The 20,058-nt window shown below is 40.2% G+C and overlaps 1 protein-coding gene across 4 annotated transcripts in view; it reads left to right on the plus strand.

The window, feature by feature from the left end:
- The window catches only part of Ewsr1 (EWS RNA binding protein 1), a 30,204-nt gene that overhangs the window by 637 nt on the left and 9,509 nt on the right, over positions 1–20,058 (plus strand). Inside the window, exons 2-9 of one of the 4 annotated variants that reach the window (XM_057773074.1) lie at positions 4,815–4,851; positions 4,986–5,037; positions 7,275–7,398; positions 7,938–7,955; positions 12,130–12,316; positions 14,332–14,499; positions 16,639–16,850; positions 17,856–18,036. In XM_057773074.1, the coding sequence (XP_057629057.1) occupies positions 4,815–4,851; positions 4,986–5,037; positions 7,275–7,398; positions 7,938–7,955; positions 12,130–12,316; positions 14,332–14,499; positions 16,639–16,850; positions 17,856–18,036 (979 nt within the window). Of the gene's footprint in view, positions 1–4,814; positions 4,852–4,985; positions 5,038–7,274; positions 7,399–7,937; positions 7,956–12,129; positions 12,317–14,331; positions 14,500–16,638; positions 16,851–17,855; positions 18,037–20,058 lie in introns of those variants that run through there. The other 3 variants (XM_057773075.1, XM_057773076.1, XM_057773077.1) reach the window with 3 other exon arrangements.

Here is a 20,058-nt window from a genome sequence, read left to right on the forward strand (position 1 = left end):
ACAAACAAACAAAAAGGCGTCGCAAGTGTCTGAGCTGAGGGGCGCCTGCTTATGAGTGGGAGCCCCATTATCCTCCAGGCCTGGCTCGGCGCACCCGGAAGGGCTCAGAGGTCTAAAGCCTGCTCGGCCTTTAGACCTAGTGGGTCCCACAGATCCTTTCGGAGGCATCGATTTGGTCATGTGTTACCCCACTACCTTCCCTAACCCATAAAGCAGTGGCTTCCCGGGGTCCCTTGCTCAGCTAGCGTTTGGCGCGGGCATCGGTTGTATAACCAGGCCCGTCTGGATCCGGGGAGCAGACTCTTAACCAGAAGGGTTTAGCGTTTTTGATCCAGGAGCAACAGAAAGCCTCACCCAGCACGTTTCTGTAGACCTGCTCGTTAAACCAGCAGGCTTCTTTCTTGGTCCTGTCGAGGCCAGGGAAAGAAGACGGACTTTGAAAGTCGGCGGCTAGGAGCTCGGGGACGCGATGAGTGTTGTGGTCCTTAATGAGCGAGTGAGTGTAGCCTAGGCTTCACCAGCAGTTTGGTGCACAGTTAACTGGCACAGTGGCATTTTTTTTTTCGTCTGGAGGAATTAGGGGTCTGATATGTGGCGTTGGAGACAGTAGGAGAAATCGAAGGGGAAGACAGGAGAAGCTCTGGGTCCTTTGTGCTTGGGAAAAGTTCCAGCATCACAGTTTGGCGATGCCAAACGATGTAAGTCAGTAAATGGGTAAATGCTGGCTTTTGATACCAGGCTACCAAGAGTGTCCCTAAGAGAAAGACTGAGAAGCTACAGCCCAGTACATTTTGGTGGGAAACGATTTCGGCAGTGAGCCTTCTACACTTCACTTACCCGCTAAAGCCCAAGAAGGCAATTGCAGATTTTTGCTTGGTAGATCGTTGACACTTTTTAGTCATCTGTATTTAAATCCTTTTTGCTGAAGACTACCACGAACCATATTCGAGTTAGAAACCATGCTCTGGGGCTCAGTGAGATGGCTCAGTGGTTAAGAGCACTGCCTGCTCCTCCAGAGGACCCAGGTTCAATTCCCAGCACCCACATGGCAGCTCGCAGCTGTCTGTAACTCCAGTTCCAGAGACTCTGACATCCTTATTATACCAATGCGCATGAAATAAAGTTAAATAAAGTTTTTTTTTTTAAAAAAAACAAAACAAAACATGCTCTGCTATACCCATAGTCCTGCCCTTGCTGAGGGAACTTATTTAGGACTTAGTGTCCTTTCCTGAAAAATAGTTTAGCTAAAGTTTTCTTGATGCCTGGTGGCACACACCTTTAGTTCCAGCAGAGGTAGCAGATCAAGGCCAACCTGGTCTTACAGAGTGAGAGAGTGAGTTCCATAGCCAGGGCTACACAGAGGAACCTTGTCTTGGGGGAAAAAAGTTTTCTTGAGCTCTTCAGTCCTTAAAGCTTTTGGGTATCAGGAAATCTCCCTTGCTGACTTTAATACATTATGTAGCCTAAACCTCCAAATCTCTACAGCTTGGCTAATGACTACCCTGAGTTGTAAGCCACTGCCTTAGGAAATAATGGTTTTCCCGCTCATCTACGTCTTGTGGAATAGTGCCTACAGAGTATGTTCAATAAAGCAGAATTACAGTACCCAAATAACTACTGTCAGAACAAGAAGTAATAATGTTGCCAGCATTCTTGAGCCCTCCCCACCCATCATACCCTTTATCTGCTTCTTTCACTGTATAGTTGGGCATGGTTTTTCTTTTTCTTTCTTTTTTTTTTTTTTTTTTTTTTGGTTTTTCGAGACAGGGTTTCTCTGTGGTTTTGGACCCTGTCCTGGAACTAGCTCTTGTAGACCAGGCTGGTCTCGAACTCACAGAGATCCGCCTGCCTCTGCCTCCCAAGTGCTGGGATTAAAGGCGTGTGCCACCACCGCCTGGCATGGTTTTTCGATTGTTAAATTATCTGGCCATTGTTTCAGTGTCATGTTTGAGACAGTAGGAGGTTTGTGTGCTGTTAAGTAGATAAACATGAGTTGGGGGTTGCTTCTCTTAGCCCACCAAATCCTCTGGTTTCATGCTGATCTGAGGTGGTTAGCTGTTCTGTATCAGCTTTGCCAATTTTACATAACTGCTCTTGTGTAAGTCTTTTGTAAACATTGAGCTTAATGCCAGTAACTCAAAATCATTTTTTACATAGAAACCTCAACAAAATGAAGGTTTCAATATTTGGGTTTACATGCTTTGTTGGGGTGTTTTACAAACACTACATGGAAGGAGGTATTTTACAATTTTTTATTTCATATAAAGAATGTGACAAATAGCCATAGTTTAATCCTACAATTTGGGGAGCAGAGGCAGGCAGAGTTCAAGATCAGGCTGGTCTATGTAGTGAGTTCCAGGACAGCCAGAGCTACATATTGAGACCCTGTCTTGAAAAAAAACAAACAAAAAAGGTAACTAGTAGGCACGGTGGCACACACCTGTAATTCTCGGCATTTAAATTGTAGAGAGAGCGGTATAGGGTCTGTAGCAAGTTTGAAGCTAGCTTGGTCTGCCAGCTAAGTAGTCAGATCCTGTCTCAGAAAAGCAATAGGATTTTGTTGAACATTTCTTTTTTCGTTGTAGGTATCTTTTGGACAGCTTACTGATGACATTGATAAGCAGGCTCTGAAATTAAGGGTCTAGAGGAGAGAAATGGTCACATGAGGTGCAAAAAGGTAGAAAGAAAGTCAGCTTTTAAGAGATGGGTTCAGGAAAGTACTCTTGGCCAGGATATTGTGAAGCATGCCTTGGATTGCATGGAGTGGGGAAGATCCCCTCTATAAAGATGTCAACTGTTGCTTTTGGATTAGGAACTGACTGCTTTCTGATTGGAAAAGAAAGGACCCTTTTGTTCTCTCTTAATGGCAGTGCTGACTTTGAACACCAAAGAAGATATGTATTTTTATAAAGGGGAAATAATTAGGTAGAATTATTTGAAAATATTTGCTCACTGGGTAATAGTGGCACAGGCCTTTAATCCTAACAGTTGGGAAGCAGAGGCAGGTGGATCTGAGTTTGAGGCCAACCTCAAACTGCAGAGGCAGGCAGAGTTCAGGACCAGCCTGGTCTGCAAAGCAAGTTCCAGGACAGCCAGAGAACAGTTATACAGAGAAACCCTGTTATGTCCTCTCTGTGAGTTTAAAGCCAGCTTGGTCTAAGGGAGCTAGTTCCAGGACAGGCTCCAAAGCTACAGAGAAACCCTGTCTCAAAAAATGGAAAGAAAAACAAAACAAAAAAAAAATTGCTCTGCCTTTTAAAAAAAATGCCCCCAAACTTGCAGAACTTTAATTCAGTGGTGCTTTAAATTTTTTTTTTTTTTTTTGGTTTTTCGAGACAGGGTTTCTCTGTGGCTTTGGAGTCTGTCCTGGAACTAGCTCTGTAGACCAGGCTGGTCTTGAACTCACAGAGATCCACCTGCCTCTGCCTCCCGAGTGCTGGGATTAAAGGCGTGCGCCACCATCGCCCGGCGGTGCTTTAAAAATTTAAGCATTTATTTTCATCACTTGATACCTGTATAGACTGAATTTAGTCCCTTTTTGATGTTTTTGAGACAGGGTCTTTCATAGTTCTGGCTGTGCTGGAACACACTCACTATGTAGACCATGCTGGCCTAAAACTCAAACCCACATGCCTCTGCTTCCTGAGTGCTGACATTAAAAGCATATGACACCTCACCAAGCTAATTCCTTTTGATATAGTATAAATTACATATGAGAAAGAAAATGATAGCTGGACTTAGAGAGAAGAAAATTTGTGGCTTTTTTAGGTTGAAATAATTTCAAGTTTTTTGGAAATGACGATAGTGAGCCTAGAATAATTTTTTCCCCCTAGGCCTATTAAGTGCTTTCTCATCCTTGCCAATTTCTAGGATTCTGTTAACCTTGCTTCAGTTGTGTGTGCATGCTGTTGGAGTTGGAACCCAGGGCATCCACAGGTGTCACCTTATAGTCGTGAGAATATGCATGTGTTCCAACCAGGATGTACTCCATCCTTTACCTTGGCCTCCCTGGGGTTTCTAGTTTTTTCATTACTGTGAAGATAGATCTCTGATAACATGCCCCTTTTAGATTTAATAGCTGTTGTATTTTTTGTCATTGTTTCACTGTAATGTTAGAGGGAATTGTGGTGGTCTTACTAAAGTGATAGACTGATTGATAGGAGCTGGACATAGTAGCTCATTTCTGTAATCCCAGCCCTGGGGAGGCAGGCAGAGGCAGGTGGATCGGAGTTTGAGCTTATTTAGAGAGACCCTGTTTCAAAAACAAAAATGCTGGGCATGGTGCTGCATGCTTTTAGTGGGAGGGGGCAGCTGAATCCCTGAGCCTGAGGCCACCATGGTCTACAGAGTGAGTTCCAGGACTACCAGGGCTACACAGAGAAACCCTGTCTAGAAAAGCAGAAAGGCACGGGAGTGGCGTGGATTCTAATACTTTTGTGGGGGTCCTTTTTTATGATTGTAAAGTTGATCCTGTTTTGTGGTCTTAGTTTTTATTAGCCTTGAGATATCAATGTGTTTGAATTGATAGCTGGTGGTTGATATGGGTTATGGTCATGGGAGTATGCAGGATATGCAAGGTATCTCTGCCAACTCAAGTGATCTTGACCTCATTAGTTAGCACCATATTCAGACTTTGTGCATTTAACTGACTTAACTTAATTGGTTTGGTGTTGAGAAATGAGATGTGCCGTGACCTGTGTCTACATATAGTTTCACTCTAAACAATTTAAAGAATTAACTTTTGCTGCCTGAATTATTCCTCTTGTCTACTGTTCCTTGTCTATACTAATAATTTTTTTTCTTGTTTCTTCTAGATTACAGTACCTACAGCCAAGCTGCAGCCCAGCAGGGGTAAGTCAGCCTTCTGCAACAGTACTTTGTCCACATTTAATGTTTTAGAGTATGAGGCCTTTTGTAACTATAAAGGATATAGTCGCACAGTCAGATATTCTGTATTCAATTCTCGTGTTTAATTCTTTTTGCAGCTACAGTGCTTACACCGCCCAGCCAACTCAAGGATATGCACAGACCACCCAGGTAATCCCAAAGACAAGGATGTGTAGTTATATTTTCAATAAAGATGTTTCAGTTTAGCTAGGCTATAGTAGCACATGCCTTTAATCTCAGCACTCGGGAAGCCAATCTCTGAGTTCGAGGCCAGCCTGGTCTACAGAGTGAGTTCCAGGACAGCCAGGGCTACACAGAGAAACCCTGTCTCAAAAAAAGACAACAACAACAAAAAGATGTTTCAGTTGACCACTAAAACAGTAGCTAGCAGATCTTTTTTAAAAATTATATGCAAGTAACTAGTAGTGGTATTATCTAATCTTTAAAAACTTGGTAACTTTAATCTTACAATAAGGGTTTGTTGTAAATGAAACCATTTTAAAATTGAAAATAGGCCTTTTTTTTATTTCTAGGCTCAAAATAAGCATTTCACTGTAGTCTTGGTCTCGTCTATATATTTTATTATGCTTAATTTAGTCATCATTGCAGTTCTTCAGAGGAAGATCATCTTTTGACCTTTTGTAGATGAGAAAATTATATATATATATAGTTATTATATAACTTGCGAGTAGTTGCACATTGACTACTGGAGTCAGCTTTTAAAATTACTATTCCTCGGCTTTTGCCAATATGTAAGTCTGTGTAAAAACATAGGCCAGGGGCAAGAGAAATAGCTCCTTGAGGGAAAAGAGCTTGCCACCCAGCCTGAGTTTGATTCCCCCAAGTTCCACATACGAGGGAAAGAACCAAATTCTAAATTGTTCTCTGGCCTTTGCATATACACCATGCATGATATGTACATATGCTGCCTTCCACCAGTCAGATTAAGTAATTAAATACTTCTCAGCTGGAGTTCAGTGGTAGATTGTGTACCAGCACTGCAGAAATATTTGGGGGAGTAGTATAGGATTGACCAGGAGGTAGGAGACTATTTCATTGGTAGAATGTGTGATATGCTGACTTCAGCCACCAACACTTCAAAATGCCAAGGGTAACAGATTCTAGAAAGTATATATTGTTTATATTTTCAAGATTTAATTATCTCAGCTGGGCATGTAGCACAAGCCTTTAATCCCAATATGGGGAGGCAAAGGCAGGTGGACCTCTGAATTTGAGGCCAGCCTGGTTTACATAGCAAGTTCCAGGACAAAACTAAACAGTAAAACTGTCTCCTCCCCCCCAAAAAAAACCCTCTAATTCTGGAATGATCTGCTAAGAAGTTGATATAAACTGCCATGGAAACTTGGAAGTCATGTTTCACATTTAATTGATCTTTCAAATAAGTTTATAAAATAACATTAGTATCTGAAAAAAAAACAAGTTATTCCTTATCTGGTTTTAGGTATTATTGATGTCTATGTTTAAAATCAGTAATTTTGATAAACTAACATTCATAAAAACTGTTCTGGTTCATTTTTTTTTTTTTTTTTTTTTTTTTTTTTTTTGGTTTTTCGAGACAGGGTTTCTCTGTGGTTTTGGAGCCTGTCCTGGAACTAGCTCTTGTAGACCAGGCTGGTCTCGAACTCACAGAGATCCGCCTGCCTCTGCCTCCCAAGTGCTGGGATTAAAGGCGTGCGCCACCACCGCCCGGCCTCAATTTCTTGAAATAGGGTTAAGAGCGTTTATTTTCATATTATGTTGAAAATCTGGCTCTCAAATATGGCAGGATGCTTTCTGATCCTTCATTATCTTTCTTGATGTTCATTTTGTGCTGTCAGTTACATACCTGCGCCTGTATTGCTCTTGAGAGCATTTTGCTAAGCTCAGTTAACTGAGACTTTGCCTATTCTTTTGTTTATTTTGGGTTTTTCAAGACAGGGTTTCTCTGTGTAACAGCCCTGGCTGTCCTGGAACTAGCTCTTGTAGACCAGGCTGGCCTCAGACTCACAGAGATTATCTACCTGTGCCTCATGAGTGCTGGGATTAAAGGCATACTCCACCATCACTCAGTACCTAATTATTTATTTCTAGATTTACTAAAACATGAATGTATACCATTTACTTATTTTTGTATTTTCAAGACAAGGTCTATCTGTTTAACAGTCCTGGCTATCCTGGAACTTTGTAGACCAAGCTGACTTCAAACTCGAGATCTGCCTGCCTCTGAACACTCAGAATTTTTAAGATTTGTCTTATTTTTATAATTTTTTTCCAGAAAGCAGTATTTTCTACTTGTTTCTCCAGTTTATGAACTAATAATAAATCAGTTTGTATTTCGCTAAAATACAAAATTCTCTTACAAAACTACATGTTTTTCTTTGGAGCAGGCATATGGGCAACAAAGCTATGGAACCTATGGACAGCCTACTGATGTCAGCTATACCCAGGCTCAGAGCACTGCCACCTACGGGCAGACAGCATATGCGACTTCTTATGGACAGCCTCCCACTGGTAAGGCCAGCCTTAAAGAGACTTGGTGATAATGTCGAGGGTATTTGCTGATAATGAAGGGTATTCTTTTAGGTATATATTCTGGTTCATGTGTTGACATCTGGGGATCTTTTAGGAAATGTTTTTGGTTTTTTTTTCCTTGCCCTTAAATTCTCCTTGAGGGCTGTATTTCAGTAGAGTGTGGGTGGAATAAGTTCCAAAAGAAATTAAAACTTTATATCCTGTATAATATACAACAAAATGGGACTACTGTGAAAGATTGTGCTAATCCTAAGGATTTAGCCTTCTTAAACTGAGCTGCTTAAAAATCGAAATGGTTGTTGGGCATGGTGGCGCACGCCTTTAATCCCAGCACTCGGGAGGCAGAGGCAAGTGGATCTCTGTGAGTTCGAAGCCAGCCTGGTCTACAGAGTGAGTTCCAGGACAGCTAGGGCTATTACACAGAGAAACCCTGTCTCAAGGAAAAACAAAATGGTTTTCACATCTGTTTGCTTCATCTGATAGTGTGCCCTCTACTTTTTGTTTTGTGCTTTCCACAGTAGAAGGGACCAGTACAGGTTTGACTATCCTGCTCATTCTTGCATGGGAAATGCTTTCCATCTTGTCTAACCCTGTAATGTTAACCCTTAGGTGTTTCATTTGTTTAAACTCAGACTTTCTAACATCACACAAAAGGTGCTAATGAAAAAGGCTGCTTCAGGTGCCATTTGCAGATCCATGCCCTTCTATCATTGGGGGAAGGTTTTGTACTATTGGACTTAACTTTGGTCAATCCTTTGTTAAAGTCATTTGCCTTCCCAAAGGTATTACTCCGACTGATTTTCCCTGCTCCCTGAAAGCTAGATTGCATGATTAGATTTATTTAAGGAACGGACTACCACCCTGCATGTACATGTTTGTCCGTTGTATAGCACAGGCACATTTTATTTTCTGTTTTAAGTGTTACAGATTATTTTAATCCGTTTTCTGTTAAAAGTGTTATGAATTTTTTTTAAGACATAGTGTGTTTTAAACATAAAATAAGATTCCAGGACACTAAAAAAAGAAAGCTGGTCTAAGAGTCATTATATGGGATATATGAAAAGTGATCATATTTTTGCTTTGGCATATTTTGCTTTGTGATACAGTGTTGGAGATATAAAGACTTTATCTTCCAACTATTTAAACTCTGAATTAAAGGGGAAATATGTAGCATTTAGTTCACTGTCATGGATTTCATGGGAAGAATTTGCTAACTATCTTAACTTCTGTCTTTGGATGGAAGTGTGTATCTAACCTAGTGGAGGTGTGATGAGAACTGAAGCTAAAGCTGTAGATTTGAGAACATGATTTAGGTTTAGCCTTTTCTATCCCTAAGCCATTTAACAGGGTTGTAACAAAGTGATTTTAAGCATAATAGAAAGTCTAGTCCTGATTGTGAGCCCAGAAACTATAGAGTACTGTAAGCAGAAAGCGGTGGCTTTAGTGAGCCAGGCAGGCTATTGCATGGTAAGTGATTCTAAGTTACCTCTCATACTTCACTTACTCCTGCCAACTGCTTTTAGGCTGTAAGAACCAGTGGGTAGGAAGCTGAATCCAGGCATATTTTTCTGAACCCCATATTGCCTTTACACATAAAAGTTAGTGAATAACTATCTAAGGGAATGCATAGAAATACACTGTTCTCTTATAGGATTCTAAATGAAGCTCCAGAAGAAAGGTACTATATATTTGCATCTCACTTACATGATTCAAACAATTCTTAAGCTATGGGGTTTTTTTCTACTGTTCAGTGTAAACAAAATTTTGTACAATGTTTCTTACCACCTTTTTCACTGACAGAAACACACAGATGTGCTGTTAGTGTCTTGTCATTTTATGGATTTTTGTTTATTTTGCTTGGGTGTTTATGTAGGTACTACAGATTAATCAAAAGATTACTTATTAACCTGGTATCTAGTACTAATATAACATTGCTATTTTATTTATTGCCATTTCTTAATAGCAATATTATACAGGCTCTTACTCTGCAGATCTGAGACATAAGTTACTGTCTTGATCAGTCTGGTTTTTGTTGAACTTTTGTGGGTCTTATTATCATGTAAGGAGAAATCGTATAAAGAGTAATTGAATAGGTGGACTTCTGTTGTAGTTTAAATGGTTAACTTTAGAACTTTGCTAAGAACTTTAAAATACATAGGACTGTAGTTAGATTTTCTTTGGACCACCAGCTCCCAGATAATGACATGAAAACTTCTTACTAATTATAAAAGCTTAGTCTTGCCTTAGGTTTGTTCCCAAGTAGTTCTTAAAATTTAACCCGTTTGTTAAATCTACATTCTACCACATAGCTTGTTAACCTCTGCTTAGTGCTGTTCGTCCCACTTCTTCTGTGTCTGACTGGCAAATCCTACTTCTCCCCAGAGTTCCTATCTCTTCCCGCATATCCCGCCTATCCTTCCCTGCCTAACTGTTGGCCGTTTGGCTCTTTATTAAACCAATCAAAATGTGCCTAGGCAGGCAAGGTAAAACAGCGGCAACATCTTCACAGTGTACAAAAGGATTATCCCCACGACACAAGGCTCAGTGGTACTTTTCTTCCCTAGTATGTGTGTGAAGCTCTGGGTTCTTTCTATTTCTATTACTACAAAAGAAAACAGTGCCATTTCAGGTGATCTTAAAAGTGTTTGGGGCTCTTTTATAAAATATATTTTAGTGGCTTTCACCAGTTTAGACAGGAAACTACTGTCTTTGTATATAATTTTAGAGGTTTTTTTTTTTTTAAGATGTTTAAGAAGAAAGGATTTCATGCTACAAAAAAAATGATACCGTTAGATTAAAAGAGTTGAATCAGATGGTGGTGCCACCTTTAATTAATTTAATCCCAGTACTTGGAAAACAAGAGACAGGCTCCTGTCTGAGTTCAAGGACAGCCTGGGCTACATAGTGAGACCCTGCTTCAAAGAAATAAAAGTAAGTTGAAGCTGGTCATGGTTGTTTATGTCTGTAATCCCAGAAGTCTGTCAGTTGAGGTAGAAAAGAAAGGATTACAGTAAGCAAGCATGGACAGTTTAATGATACTACCTCAGTTTTTGGTGTTGTCTTTGTTTTTGTAGGTTGTTTTGGTTTGGTTTTTGGATACTTTCTTGGCTAGTCCTAAATATAAAGTAAATTAAGTAGTCTTAGTTCGAGATTTTTTTTTTTAAGTGTTAAAACTCTTGTTTTTGTTTTCTTGGGGGGGTTGTTTGCTAAGGGTTTTTTGAAGGTTTGTTTGTTTGGTTTTTTTTTGCTATGTTCTCCTTTGTAGGCCAGGCTGGTTTGGTATTTGTGATCCCGCAATGTTGGTCACAGAAATCATTTTTAACATTAGTAAGAATGGGGTTTCTTTTTGAGTTTTGTTTTGGGTTTGGTTTTTTTGTGTGTGTGGTTGTTGTTGTTGGGGTTTTTTTTGTTGTTTTTGTTTTGGGTTTTCAAGACAGGGTTTGTTTATAGCTTTGGAGCCGGTCCTGGAACTAGCTCTTTTAGACCAGGCTGGCCTTGAACTCATAGAGATCTCTGCCTACTGAGTGCTGGGATTAAAGGCGTGCGCCACTACCGCCTAGCAGAATAGGGTTCTTCAGATGAGAATCCTGGCATCTGGACTGAGCTTTTAAAGTGCATCATTTACTGGAGCCTGTTGATTATGAAGAAACAAAGATCCAGTACCAGGAAAGGTTGTGATACTTTAAGCTTATGTAATATACTGCCATTAAAACGGTAGATTTTAGTGCATAATCTAGTACCTGATGACTATTACGTAGCTATTTTTAAGTGTTAAATCATTTGCTTTTTACCTCCTGTTCTGGAGCATTTTATTTCTTGTTTTGAGTGGGTTTGTCTGTTTCTTTTTCAATTAGTTGAGAAACTTGTTCAGGAAATCTGCTAGTAAGATGGGTCTATAATCAGAGAAATAAAAACAGCACTGTCTTCTGTCAAGTCCATTTTCATGGGGGTAGAAAGAAGCCTGTTCTCCATGGCAACGGATTTTTATAGAGTATTCTGTCTTGAGGTAGGAAATGTAGCATAGTTGGTAGAGTGCTTGCCTAACATACATGGATCCCTGTGTTCCCCAGCACCAATAAACTAGGTATGGTGTGTCTGTAGTCCCAAGGCCGGAGACTTGGGGTTGGGGGGTTTAGAAGGATATCTTCTGCTCGAAGAACAGCCTAGGCTGCATGAGACCCCATATTAAAACACCACCAACAAAAAAGCACACTTTACCTCTCTTGTAGATAACAGTTTGAAAAGAGATGAAGTAATACATTACTAAAACAACAACAACAAAAACAGCTAAAGAGATTGTTCAGCATTTATGACCAGGGTTCAATTTTCCGACACACTTGCACAGACAGGCATGTAGGCAAAACACATACATGCATGAATGAATGAGTTTCTAAAAAACAGTACTTAAGACTTTAAATTTTTTGGGTCAGTGAGATAGCTCAGTGGATAAGGGCACTGGCCACCAAACCTGATGACCAGAATCCATGTAGTGGAAGGAGAGAACCAACTCCCAAGATTTGTCTTTTGCTTCCACACATGTGTCGTGGTGAGCTCCCATGTGCACACACTTAATTTAAAAAAAAAATGGATGTAATAAAAACAGTGATTTAAACACTCCTTTAAGCAGTATATGAGTTGTTTGAGTAGCACTCTTGACGAGAAGGACCTGGAGTCTGATTCTTGAGTCTGATTCGATTCTCTTTGTTGTAGGTTATACCACTCCAACTGCCCCTCAGGCCTACAGCCAGCCTGTCCAAGGATATGGCACTGGTGCTTATGACACCACCACTGCTACAGTCACCACAACCCAGGCCTCTTATGCAGCTCAGTCTGCATATGGCACCCAGCCTGCCTACCCAGCCTATGGCCAGCAGCCAGCAGCCACTGCACCTACAAGGTAAGGCAATAGTTGCATATTCCTCTGATATGTCAGCTTTGGATATGAAGGAAAGAGTAACTCTGTACACTTAGACTGTCCATGACTTAGTTCCCTCTGATGGCTCTTCACATACCCTGGGTATTGACTGTTCTCACAGTCTTTACAGCAGTCAGGGTGCTGGAGCACAGCAAACAGGTATTCTGGTAAAGAAATGGTGCTGTCTGGGGACCAAAAATGAGGTCTGTCAGTTGCCTGGTTTCAGAACTTACTTTAGGGGAAGGAGGAGACTGTTTTACTTTTCTAAACACAAAAAAAGTGAGTATGTTTTCCCACATTATTTAACTACCAATAGAATTATACTTTTGATACTTATCTTTGGTTTATTAACCCTGTAAATTGGTAACTCCTTTTCCTTTAGGAAATAATGCAGTAGTTGATAGGATGGGTGGGTTACACGTGAGTCAGAAGTAGTATATGATCCAGTTATCAGTAAAGGATATTTCCATGTCTAGAAAGAATTACTGCCTCCGTTGAAGCATAATTTCTTCCATATGGTGTAGTGATTTGGACCGAAAATCATAGACAAATAAATTCATGGGTACCCAGCTATGTGGTAAATATTAAGAGTCCAATAAAGTTCATACTCCATAGCTGGTTGGTAGATAAGTGGTGTATATTATTACTTAACAGAAGATTTCAGGTCTTTGCTTTAGACAATGCACTTAGGTGGCTTCTGCATACAGTCTTGAAGGAACACTGAATTCTGATTTGAATGAAGACTTTTTAGGGAATAAACGAGATCAACTTGTAACCTAGACTTTTTATCTGCTGTAGAGGTAAGACATTAGCTCTGGCAAACACTCGTGAAATTACTTCTAAAATGCACAGTGAGTAATCAGAGCCACTCGTAGTTGATATCCAATAGACAGCCTGTACAGTAGTTATATATTTAACCAGCTGGTCCCTAGAAGGTCCCATTGCAATTGACTTAGGTATTACAGAATTTTATTAGATGTACAACGTCCCATGTGATGCTCTCATGCAGTGGTTTGTATATCCAAGCCACAGTGGAATATGCTACTTGTGTATCAGTTGGGTTTTGATAGATCATCGTTTTGTGTCCCACTCCCAAGCTAAGTTTTCTGAGCTGGCTACCTTTAAGAATAGCTAGCTGTCTTTTGATCAACAGTCGTTATCCCTTTCTCACTGGAAAGAGGAACCTTAAAACTTTACAACCCATTTCATCTCAGTGAAGAAACCAGTACTTTTGCATCTTCCCTGGTCCACCTGCTGATTTGGGCTCTGCTTGAGATAGCTACTGCCTCGGTGTAAACTACTGGGGCCTTGAGGAATTGGGGGTCCTGAGTTAGTTAATCTGAGCATGGGATGGGAGGTGCATCCCTGTCCCTGTCTTAGAGACTGCTGTGGAAGGTTAAGTGAATTTACAGCAGCCCAAGTTAGAAAGTTTCTTTTCTGATCTGTTTCTAGTAAATAAGTGGTTCAAACCCACAGATACTCAAAATGTATGATGCTGTGACCTTACAAATTAAACTTCAGTTTACATTGTTCAAATTTCTTATCTTCAGAAGTTCACTTTAAAAAAGAAAAGTGTTTTCTTCTTTCCTCCCTCCATTACTTACTCGATATAACATGATGAAAGTCCCTAAGTAACTACTAATACTACAAATGGAATGAAGTCCAGCCGGGTGTAGTGGCGCACACCTTTAATCCCAGCACTTGGGAGCAGAGGCAGGTGGATCTCTTTGAGTTCCAGGACAGCCTGGTCTACACAGAGAAACCTGTATTGAAAAATAAATAGCCTCCCACCCCCAAAAGGTACAAAACAAATGAAGTACACTGTTCATTTCCCTTAGTGTTCTCTTCCAGCAAATACTGATGGACTGATAGTGGGTTTATTTTCTTTTTTCAAGCTTGGTCTTTATGTTTCCTATTGCTCACAGAACTGTAGGGTTCTTAACCTGGGGCTTGGGGGTCATTGAAACTAAGTCTGACTATTTTATTTCTCCTTTTAGACCACAGGATGGTAACAAGCCCGCTGAGACTAGTCAACCTCAATCTAGCACAGGGGGTTATAACCAGCCCAGCCTAGGATATGGACAGAGTAACTACAGTTATCCCCAGGTACCTGGGAGCTACCCCATGCAGCCAGTCACCGCACCTCCATCCTATCCTCCTACCAGGTCAGTCTCTCCTTTATGGCCAGTAAATAACATAACAAGACAGGTATTTCTTTTCAGGTTGTTAACCACCTAGCATTGGCTTCCTTAGGTAAGATTTGTTTTCTGACTCTCTCATAATTCTTGACTTCATAATAGTTAATATTCATACCTCAGTTTTGGGTTCCTATAGTGGTGTCTGGGATCTATCTTAATAACTATTCTCTAAATACTGACCAAAAACTTAATTTTTGCTCTTGCAATTTACTTAGAAGTGTGAGAAACAGAAATGTTTGAAACGATCTTCATAGAACCATAGAAACTGTCTTCTCAAATACAGTCACCATGGGTAAAGTAGGGACAAGCCCTCCCCGCTACCCATTGCAGTGCTGGGGAGAGAATCCAGGGTCTTGTTCATGCTGGGCAGGTGTTCTACCTTTGAACTACTCCAGCTCAAACTCTGTTATCTTATTCTGTATTAAATTAACCACCGTAGCTACACTGTCCAATTTTGGTTTCTTTAAAATAAGGAAAACTTGAAGTTTTCTGACTTGTGTCTCATTTGAAGTAAACGTCAGATGAATTGGCAGAATTGAGTCTTTAAAGGGTAATTTGCTAAAATAGTTCCTGATCATCTATTTCATAGGTTAACACATTGAATACTACAAGGACCAGAAGTGGGCAGGTTTTCTTGTTATTAAGATTTATTTATTATATATACAGTGTTCTGCCCTAAGAGGGCACCAGATTTCATTACATACAGATGGTGTAAGCCATGTGGTTTGCTGGGAATTGAAGTCAGGACCTCTGGAAGAGCAACCAGTTCTCTGAACCTCTGAACCATCTCTCCAGTCAGTCCAATGGGCAGGGTTTATAACTCTTCTTGGAAAGGAGGCCCATACCTGTCACGTTAAAAACAGTTGCTCTGGAAAGTTGAACTGGTGTGCGTAGACGTGCATTTTAACAGCTGTGGAAAGGTGTAACAAATGCACATATTTATGCTTCATTGAGCATTGGGTTTTTTGTTTCTTTTTTTTCTTTCTAGACAGCATTTCTCTATGTTGCCTTGGCTTTTCAGGAATTTGCTCTGTAGATCAGGCTGGCCTCAAACTCAGTTCTGCCTGTCTCTCAAGTGCTAGAATTAAAGGCGTATCACTAAGTCTGGCTTTGGAGAGTCTTTTAAGGGTTTGGTTTGAGGTTAGTTGTGTGTGTGTGTATTTTGGTTGGTTGGTTTTGGGTTGCTGTGAGTAGCTCTAGCTATCCTGGAATTCGCTCTGTATATCAGGCTGGCCTCATTCAGAAATCCTCCTGCCTCTGCCTCACAAGTTCTGGAACAGGTTTGTGCCCCCACTGCCCAGCTAAGTTTTGTTTTATTTTTAATTGTATGTATAGATATATAGATTACTTGCTGGGTAGTTTCACAGAGACTTTGATACAACATCTTTGATATAACGACCTAAGGTTTATTCCTAGACTTCTAAGGATGTTTAAAAGATTGAAACTATAACAAAGCAATTTTGAGTCTGAAGGAAAAACTGGCATTTTAGGAGTGGCATACGCACATGTTCACACTGTACCATAAAACCATGACTCAGAACATCATAGTCACCACTCAGCTTATTAGATGACTGGAGTAGAAAATTCTTGCCTAGTGTATGAGGCTCTAATTCAGAGCCTTGGTGCTACAAAAAGAAAGGAAGGCATTCTTGGAACCGAATACCTCACTTGAGTCTTTGTCCTTACTTTCAGTGTCATTTTTCATTGCATTAGTTGTTTCTAAGGGCACATATACAACATATTCTGCCCATCTGAACTCCTGGATTTGCCTTAAATATAGTTCAAAATAAATATTGTTTTAAATGGGAGCTCTAAACTGCAGCTCAGAACATACATGGGTTGTTTTAATTTTCTCTCTTCCATTTAAAGCTTTGTTATTATAAATACAAAAATGTTGCCATGGCCAGATACAGTGAAGCATACCAGCATTCATGAAGTTAAGGCAGAAACGTTGTGTATAGGTGGAAGAGTAGCCTGGGCTACACAAACTGTGAGACTCATGACAATGAAAAAAGTCACTATTAGGGTACCCATGAATGTCTTGTATTCGGAGTCTTGGGGAAAATAACATGCCTTTCTGAAAACTTTTTTTTTCTTTTCTTTCAGCTACTCCTCTTCACAGCCAACTAGTTACGATCAGAGCAGTTACTCTCAGCAGAACACCTATGGGCAACCGAGCAGCTATGGACAGCAGAGTAGCTATGGTCAACAAAGCAGCTATGGGCAGCAGCCTCCCACTAGTTACCCCCCTCAGACTGGATCCTACAGCCAGGCTCCAAGTCAATATAGCCAACAGAGCAGCAGCTACGGGCAGCAGAGTGAGTTGCTAAGAGAGAGAAATAAATATGAGTGCTTGTGCTTAGAGTTTCTGAAAATGGGGGCTGTTTATTACCACTGTTTGCTTCTGGGGTCAAGGGTATGCGTATGAGGCATAACATCCTGGAGAATAGTCTAGGTGCCCCATTAGGATTCAGTCAGCAGGGTGGGCTGTCTCAGCAAGTAGGGCTGGCATTCTTTAGGACCTACCCCAAATCATTAAGAGTGGAAAGGTAGCTGTAGAGGGCTACTGGGGTTTCTGATAGCCAAGTAAAATCTGTATATTTTGATTTTTGTGTGAATCCTTTGTGTGAATCCCTAAAGCAGAGGAACAGAGTCCTTACTGTAGTTGGGAGGAATTTTTAAAACTTTAGGATATGATTGGGGTGAAACTGATTTTTTTTTCTTTTTTTTTCTTTTTTTTTTCTTTTTCTGCTGAGGTTTTAGCCCAGGGTCTTAAAAACAAGTTCTACCTCTACCATGGAGTCCCTGTGCTTATACTTATATTTGGAGAAGTAACTAAAACCCAAAAGTATCTTTATTAACTATTTGATTTCTGCCTCACTTGTTGCTTTTTTTGGCTTTGTTTTATTTTAGGGGACAGATTTTCTGGGTAGCCCTGGCTGTCCCTTTTGTTTCATCTCTGCTTTTTGACTGGAATGACTAAGAAGGCTCCTTGCTATATGACTCAGAGTCCTAGACAACCCAGCTCTACTTTTGTTTCTGGAGGGTAGTGCAAAGAAACTGCTTTTGGAGACCCAAACCTGTGAATGTGGTTTTTTTCCAAGACACCTTTTCCCTTTGGAAGTAGTTTATTATAGCCTGGGTGTACAAGAATGTGTTAGCCTTGTTGAGTCAATAGTTCTTTAAGGGAGCCTTCTGGTAGAAGTACTTCCAGTGTAGTACATATACAGTGCTTACAATTGAGGGGATCATGATTCCAAGAGAAAAGATGTCAGGCAGTGGTATAAATGTCCGTGACTTACAGATGTGACTCTTTTCTTCAGGTTCATTCCGACAGGACCACCCCAGTAGCATGGGTGTTTATGGGCAGGAGTCTGGAGGATTTTCCGGACCAGGAGAGAACCGGAGCATGAGTGGCCCTGATAACCGGGGCAGGGGAAGAGGGGGATTTGATCGTGGAGGCATGAGCAGAGGTGGGCGGGGAGGAGGACGCGGTGGAATGGGGTAAGAGCAAACCTTTTCTCCTTTTACCTAATTTTGCTTCATCCATAGGATTTTCAATGGGAAGAAGGGACTGAAAGACATAAGAAATTTATTCCACATTTCCATGGACAATTGTTGAGGTCAAGCTATCTTCTAAAACATGGAAATGTCATTTAAGTGGCAGTTTGCTTTTTTTTTCCCCTGCCAGTAACCTTTGTTGGGTTGGGGTAAACAAATAATGGCTTTGAAACTAGAGCTTTCAGTCCCCTTCATGGTGTTGAGAGGTGAGAACCTCTTTGGGTTATAGATTTGGGATGGAACACACACAACCATCTAACAACCTAGGTTTTAACTAGTGAACTTTGAACGGTTGTCTTAAAATACCTGGTGTATGTACTGCAGAAAAAGGAAGCAGCTGTTTTCCAGTGTTTGTACCCAGAATTGTTGAACATGATGAAGACTGGCCCCGTAACTCTTAAACCATGGCCTGAGTTGGAGCACAGAACAGTCTAATAACCTTTTTACAGAGAAATGTGTATGAGTGTAGCATCGCTCCCTATTGGAGATTTTAAAAGTCTAAATTGGTTTGACCATTGTGATTGATGCCACGATCTGGTTTAGAAAACTGTTTAGATCAGTAACGTGACCCTGCTGCCTCTGCCTTCCCTTCCCTCCCTCCTTCCATCCCTCATTCCTTTCTGGTGTCTATACTTTGATGAAGGTGAGGTATGATGTTAGTGGTTAACATAATCCAGATTTAGTTATGTGTGTGTTCTGTCCCTATATAAACTAGTAAAAAAGTTATGCAGAATGTTTAGTGAGTATAAATTTGATTGGGGTAACTTCAAAGAAAAGCTAGCAATTCTTTTTTTATAGAAACAAACTTCAAAACGATGAATTTGACCTATTCACGTACTAGCAAATTTCTATACTGCTGAAAGATAGTTAATGTTTCGTTTATTCTGCATAACTTTAATAAAGTCTTAAGTGAAATCTTTATTGGAAAAAGCTATTTCATAACATGCAAATTTTTATGAATAATTTGACAAAGTAAAAATTGGTCTTCCGATTTGGATATCATTCCATTATAAAGGTTTCACGTCTTTATGGATGTTTTAAAATAGACATAGACACTTGAAATTACTATCATCACGTCTCAAATCACCTAGAATTCTTAGTATTTTTCAATTGCGAAAGCAATTTGAAGTTTATTCATCTTAATACTCCAGAAGTAATGATTCTACTGACTCTGTTAGACTACTATTAGAGGGGCCCATCTTTCTGGATGAGAAGTCTCTCCTGGAGCCATAGAAGAGACCATGGCCTACCCCATAGGTTTTTAACAGACTGTGAAGCAGTCTGTTGGATCCTGTGAGGACAGGACACGGGGCAGTTCCCTTTCCCTTTTTTTATTGTGGTGTGGTGATGGTTTTCAGTGTCTGCTCCAGGTAAGGCGCTCAATGTTGTTAACATGCCCTTTTTCATTGCCTCAGTATTTTGATATTTTCAATGGCTGTTAAACGTGGAAACTTTTTAACATGCTTTGTCGCATTTATATGCTACAGGTTACAAAGTGAGAGCCTTGTATACACTTCAATACTTAAAAAGTACCCGTACTCAGTACTCAGCCGGCAGCATAATGAAAAGTGGGACTAGACACGGTGTCCATATGGAGAGGAAAAATATACATAGAATATTTTAAACAAAATGTATTCATTGTATAAATGGAATCCTTCTGTAACTTTGGTAACTGCATACTTGTTGTTTGGTAATGAACCAGAGGAGGTATAATACTCTAGAATTGTGTAACATTAAAGTGTAAACTTTGTGTTTGAAGAGAGAGAACATTTTATGGTGTGTACTTTTAAAAGAGAAGGAAAGCTGCATGCAACAGCTTGAAATTAATTGTATATTTAGGTATTAAAGGTGCAATACTGGTTAAGAAAACGTCAGGTCTTCCCACTGGGAAGCTACCTTTTTTAACTTTAGAAAATACTGCCTTCTCCTCTCCCCAAAAAAACCCGACAACTCATCTTCCCTCTC

The sequence above is a fragment of the Chionomys nivalis genome, chromosome 6, assembly GCF_950005125.1.
Source record: "Chionomys nivalis chromosome 6, mChiNiv1.1, whole genome shotgun sequence".
Taxonomy (NCBI): domain Eukaryota; kingdom Metazoa; phylum Chordata; class Mammalia; order Rodentia; family Cricetidae; genus Chionomys; species Chionomys nivalis.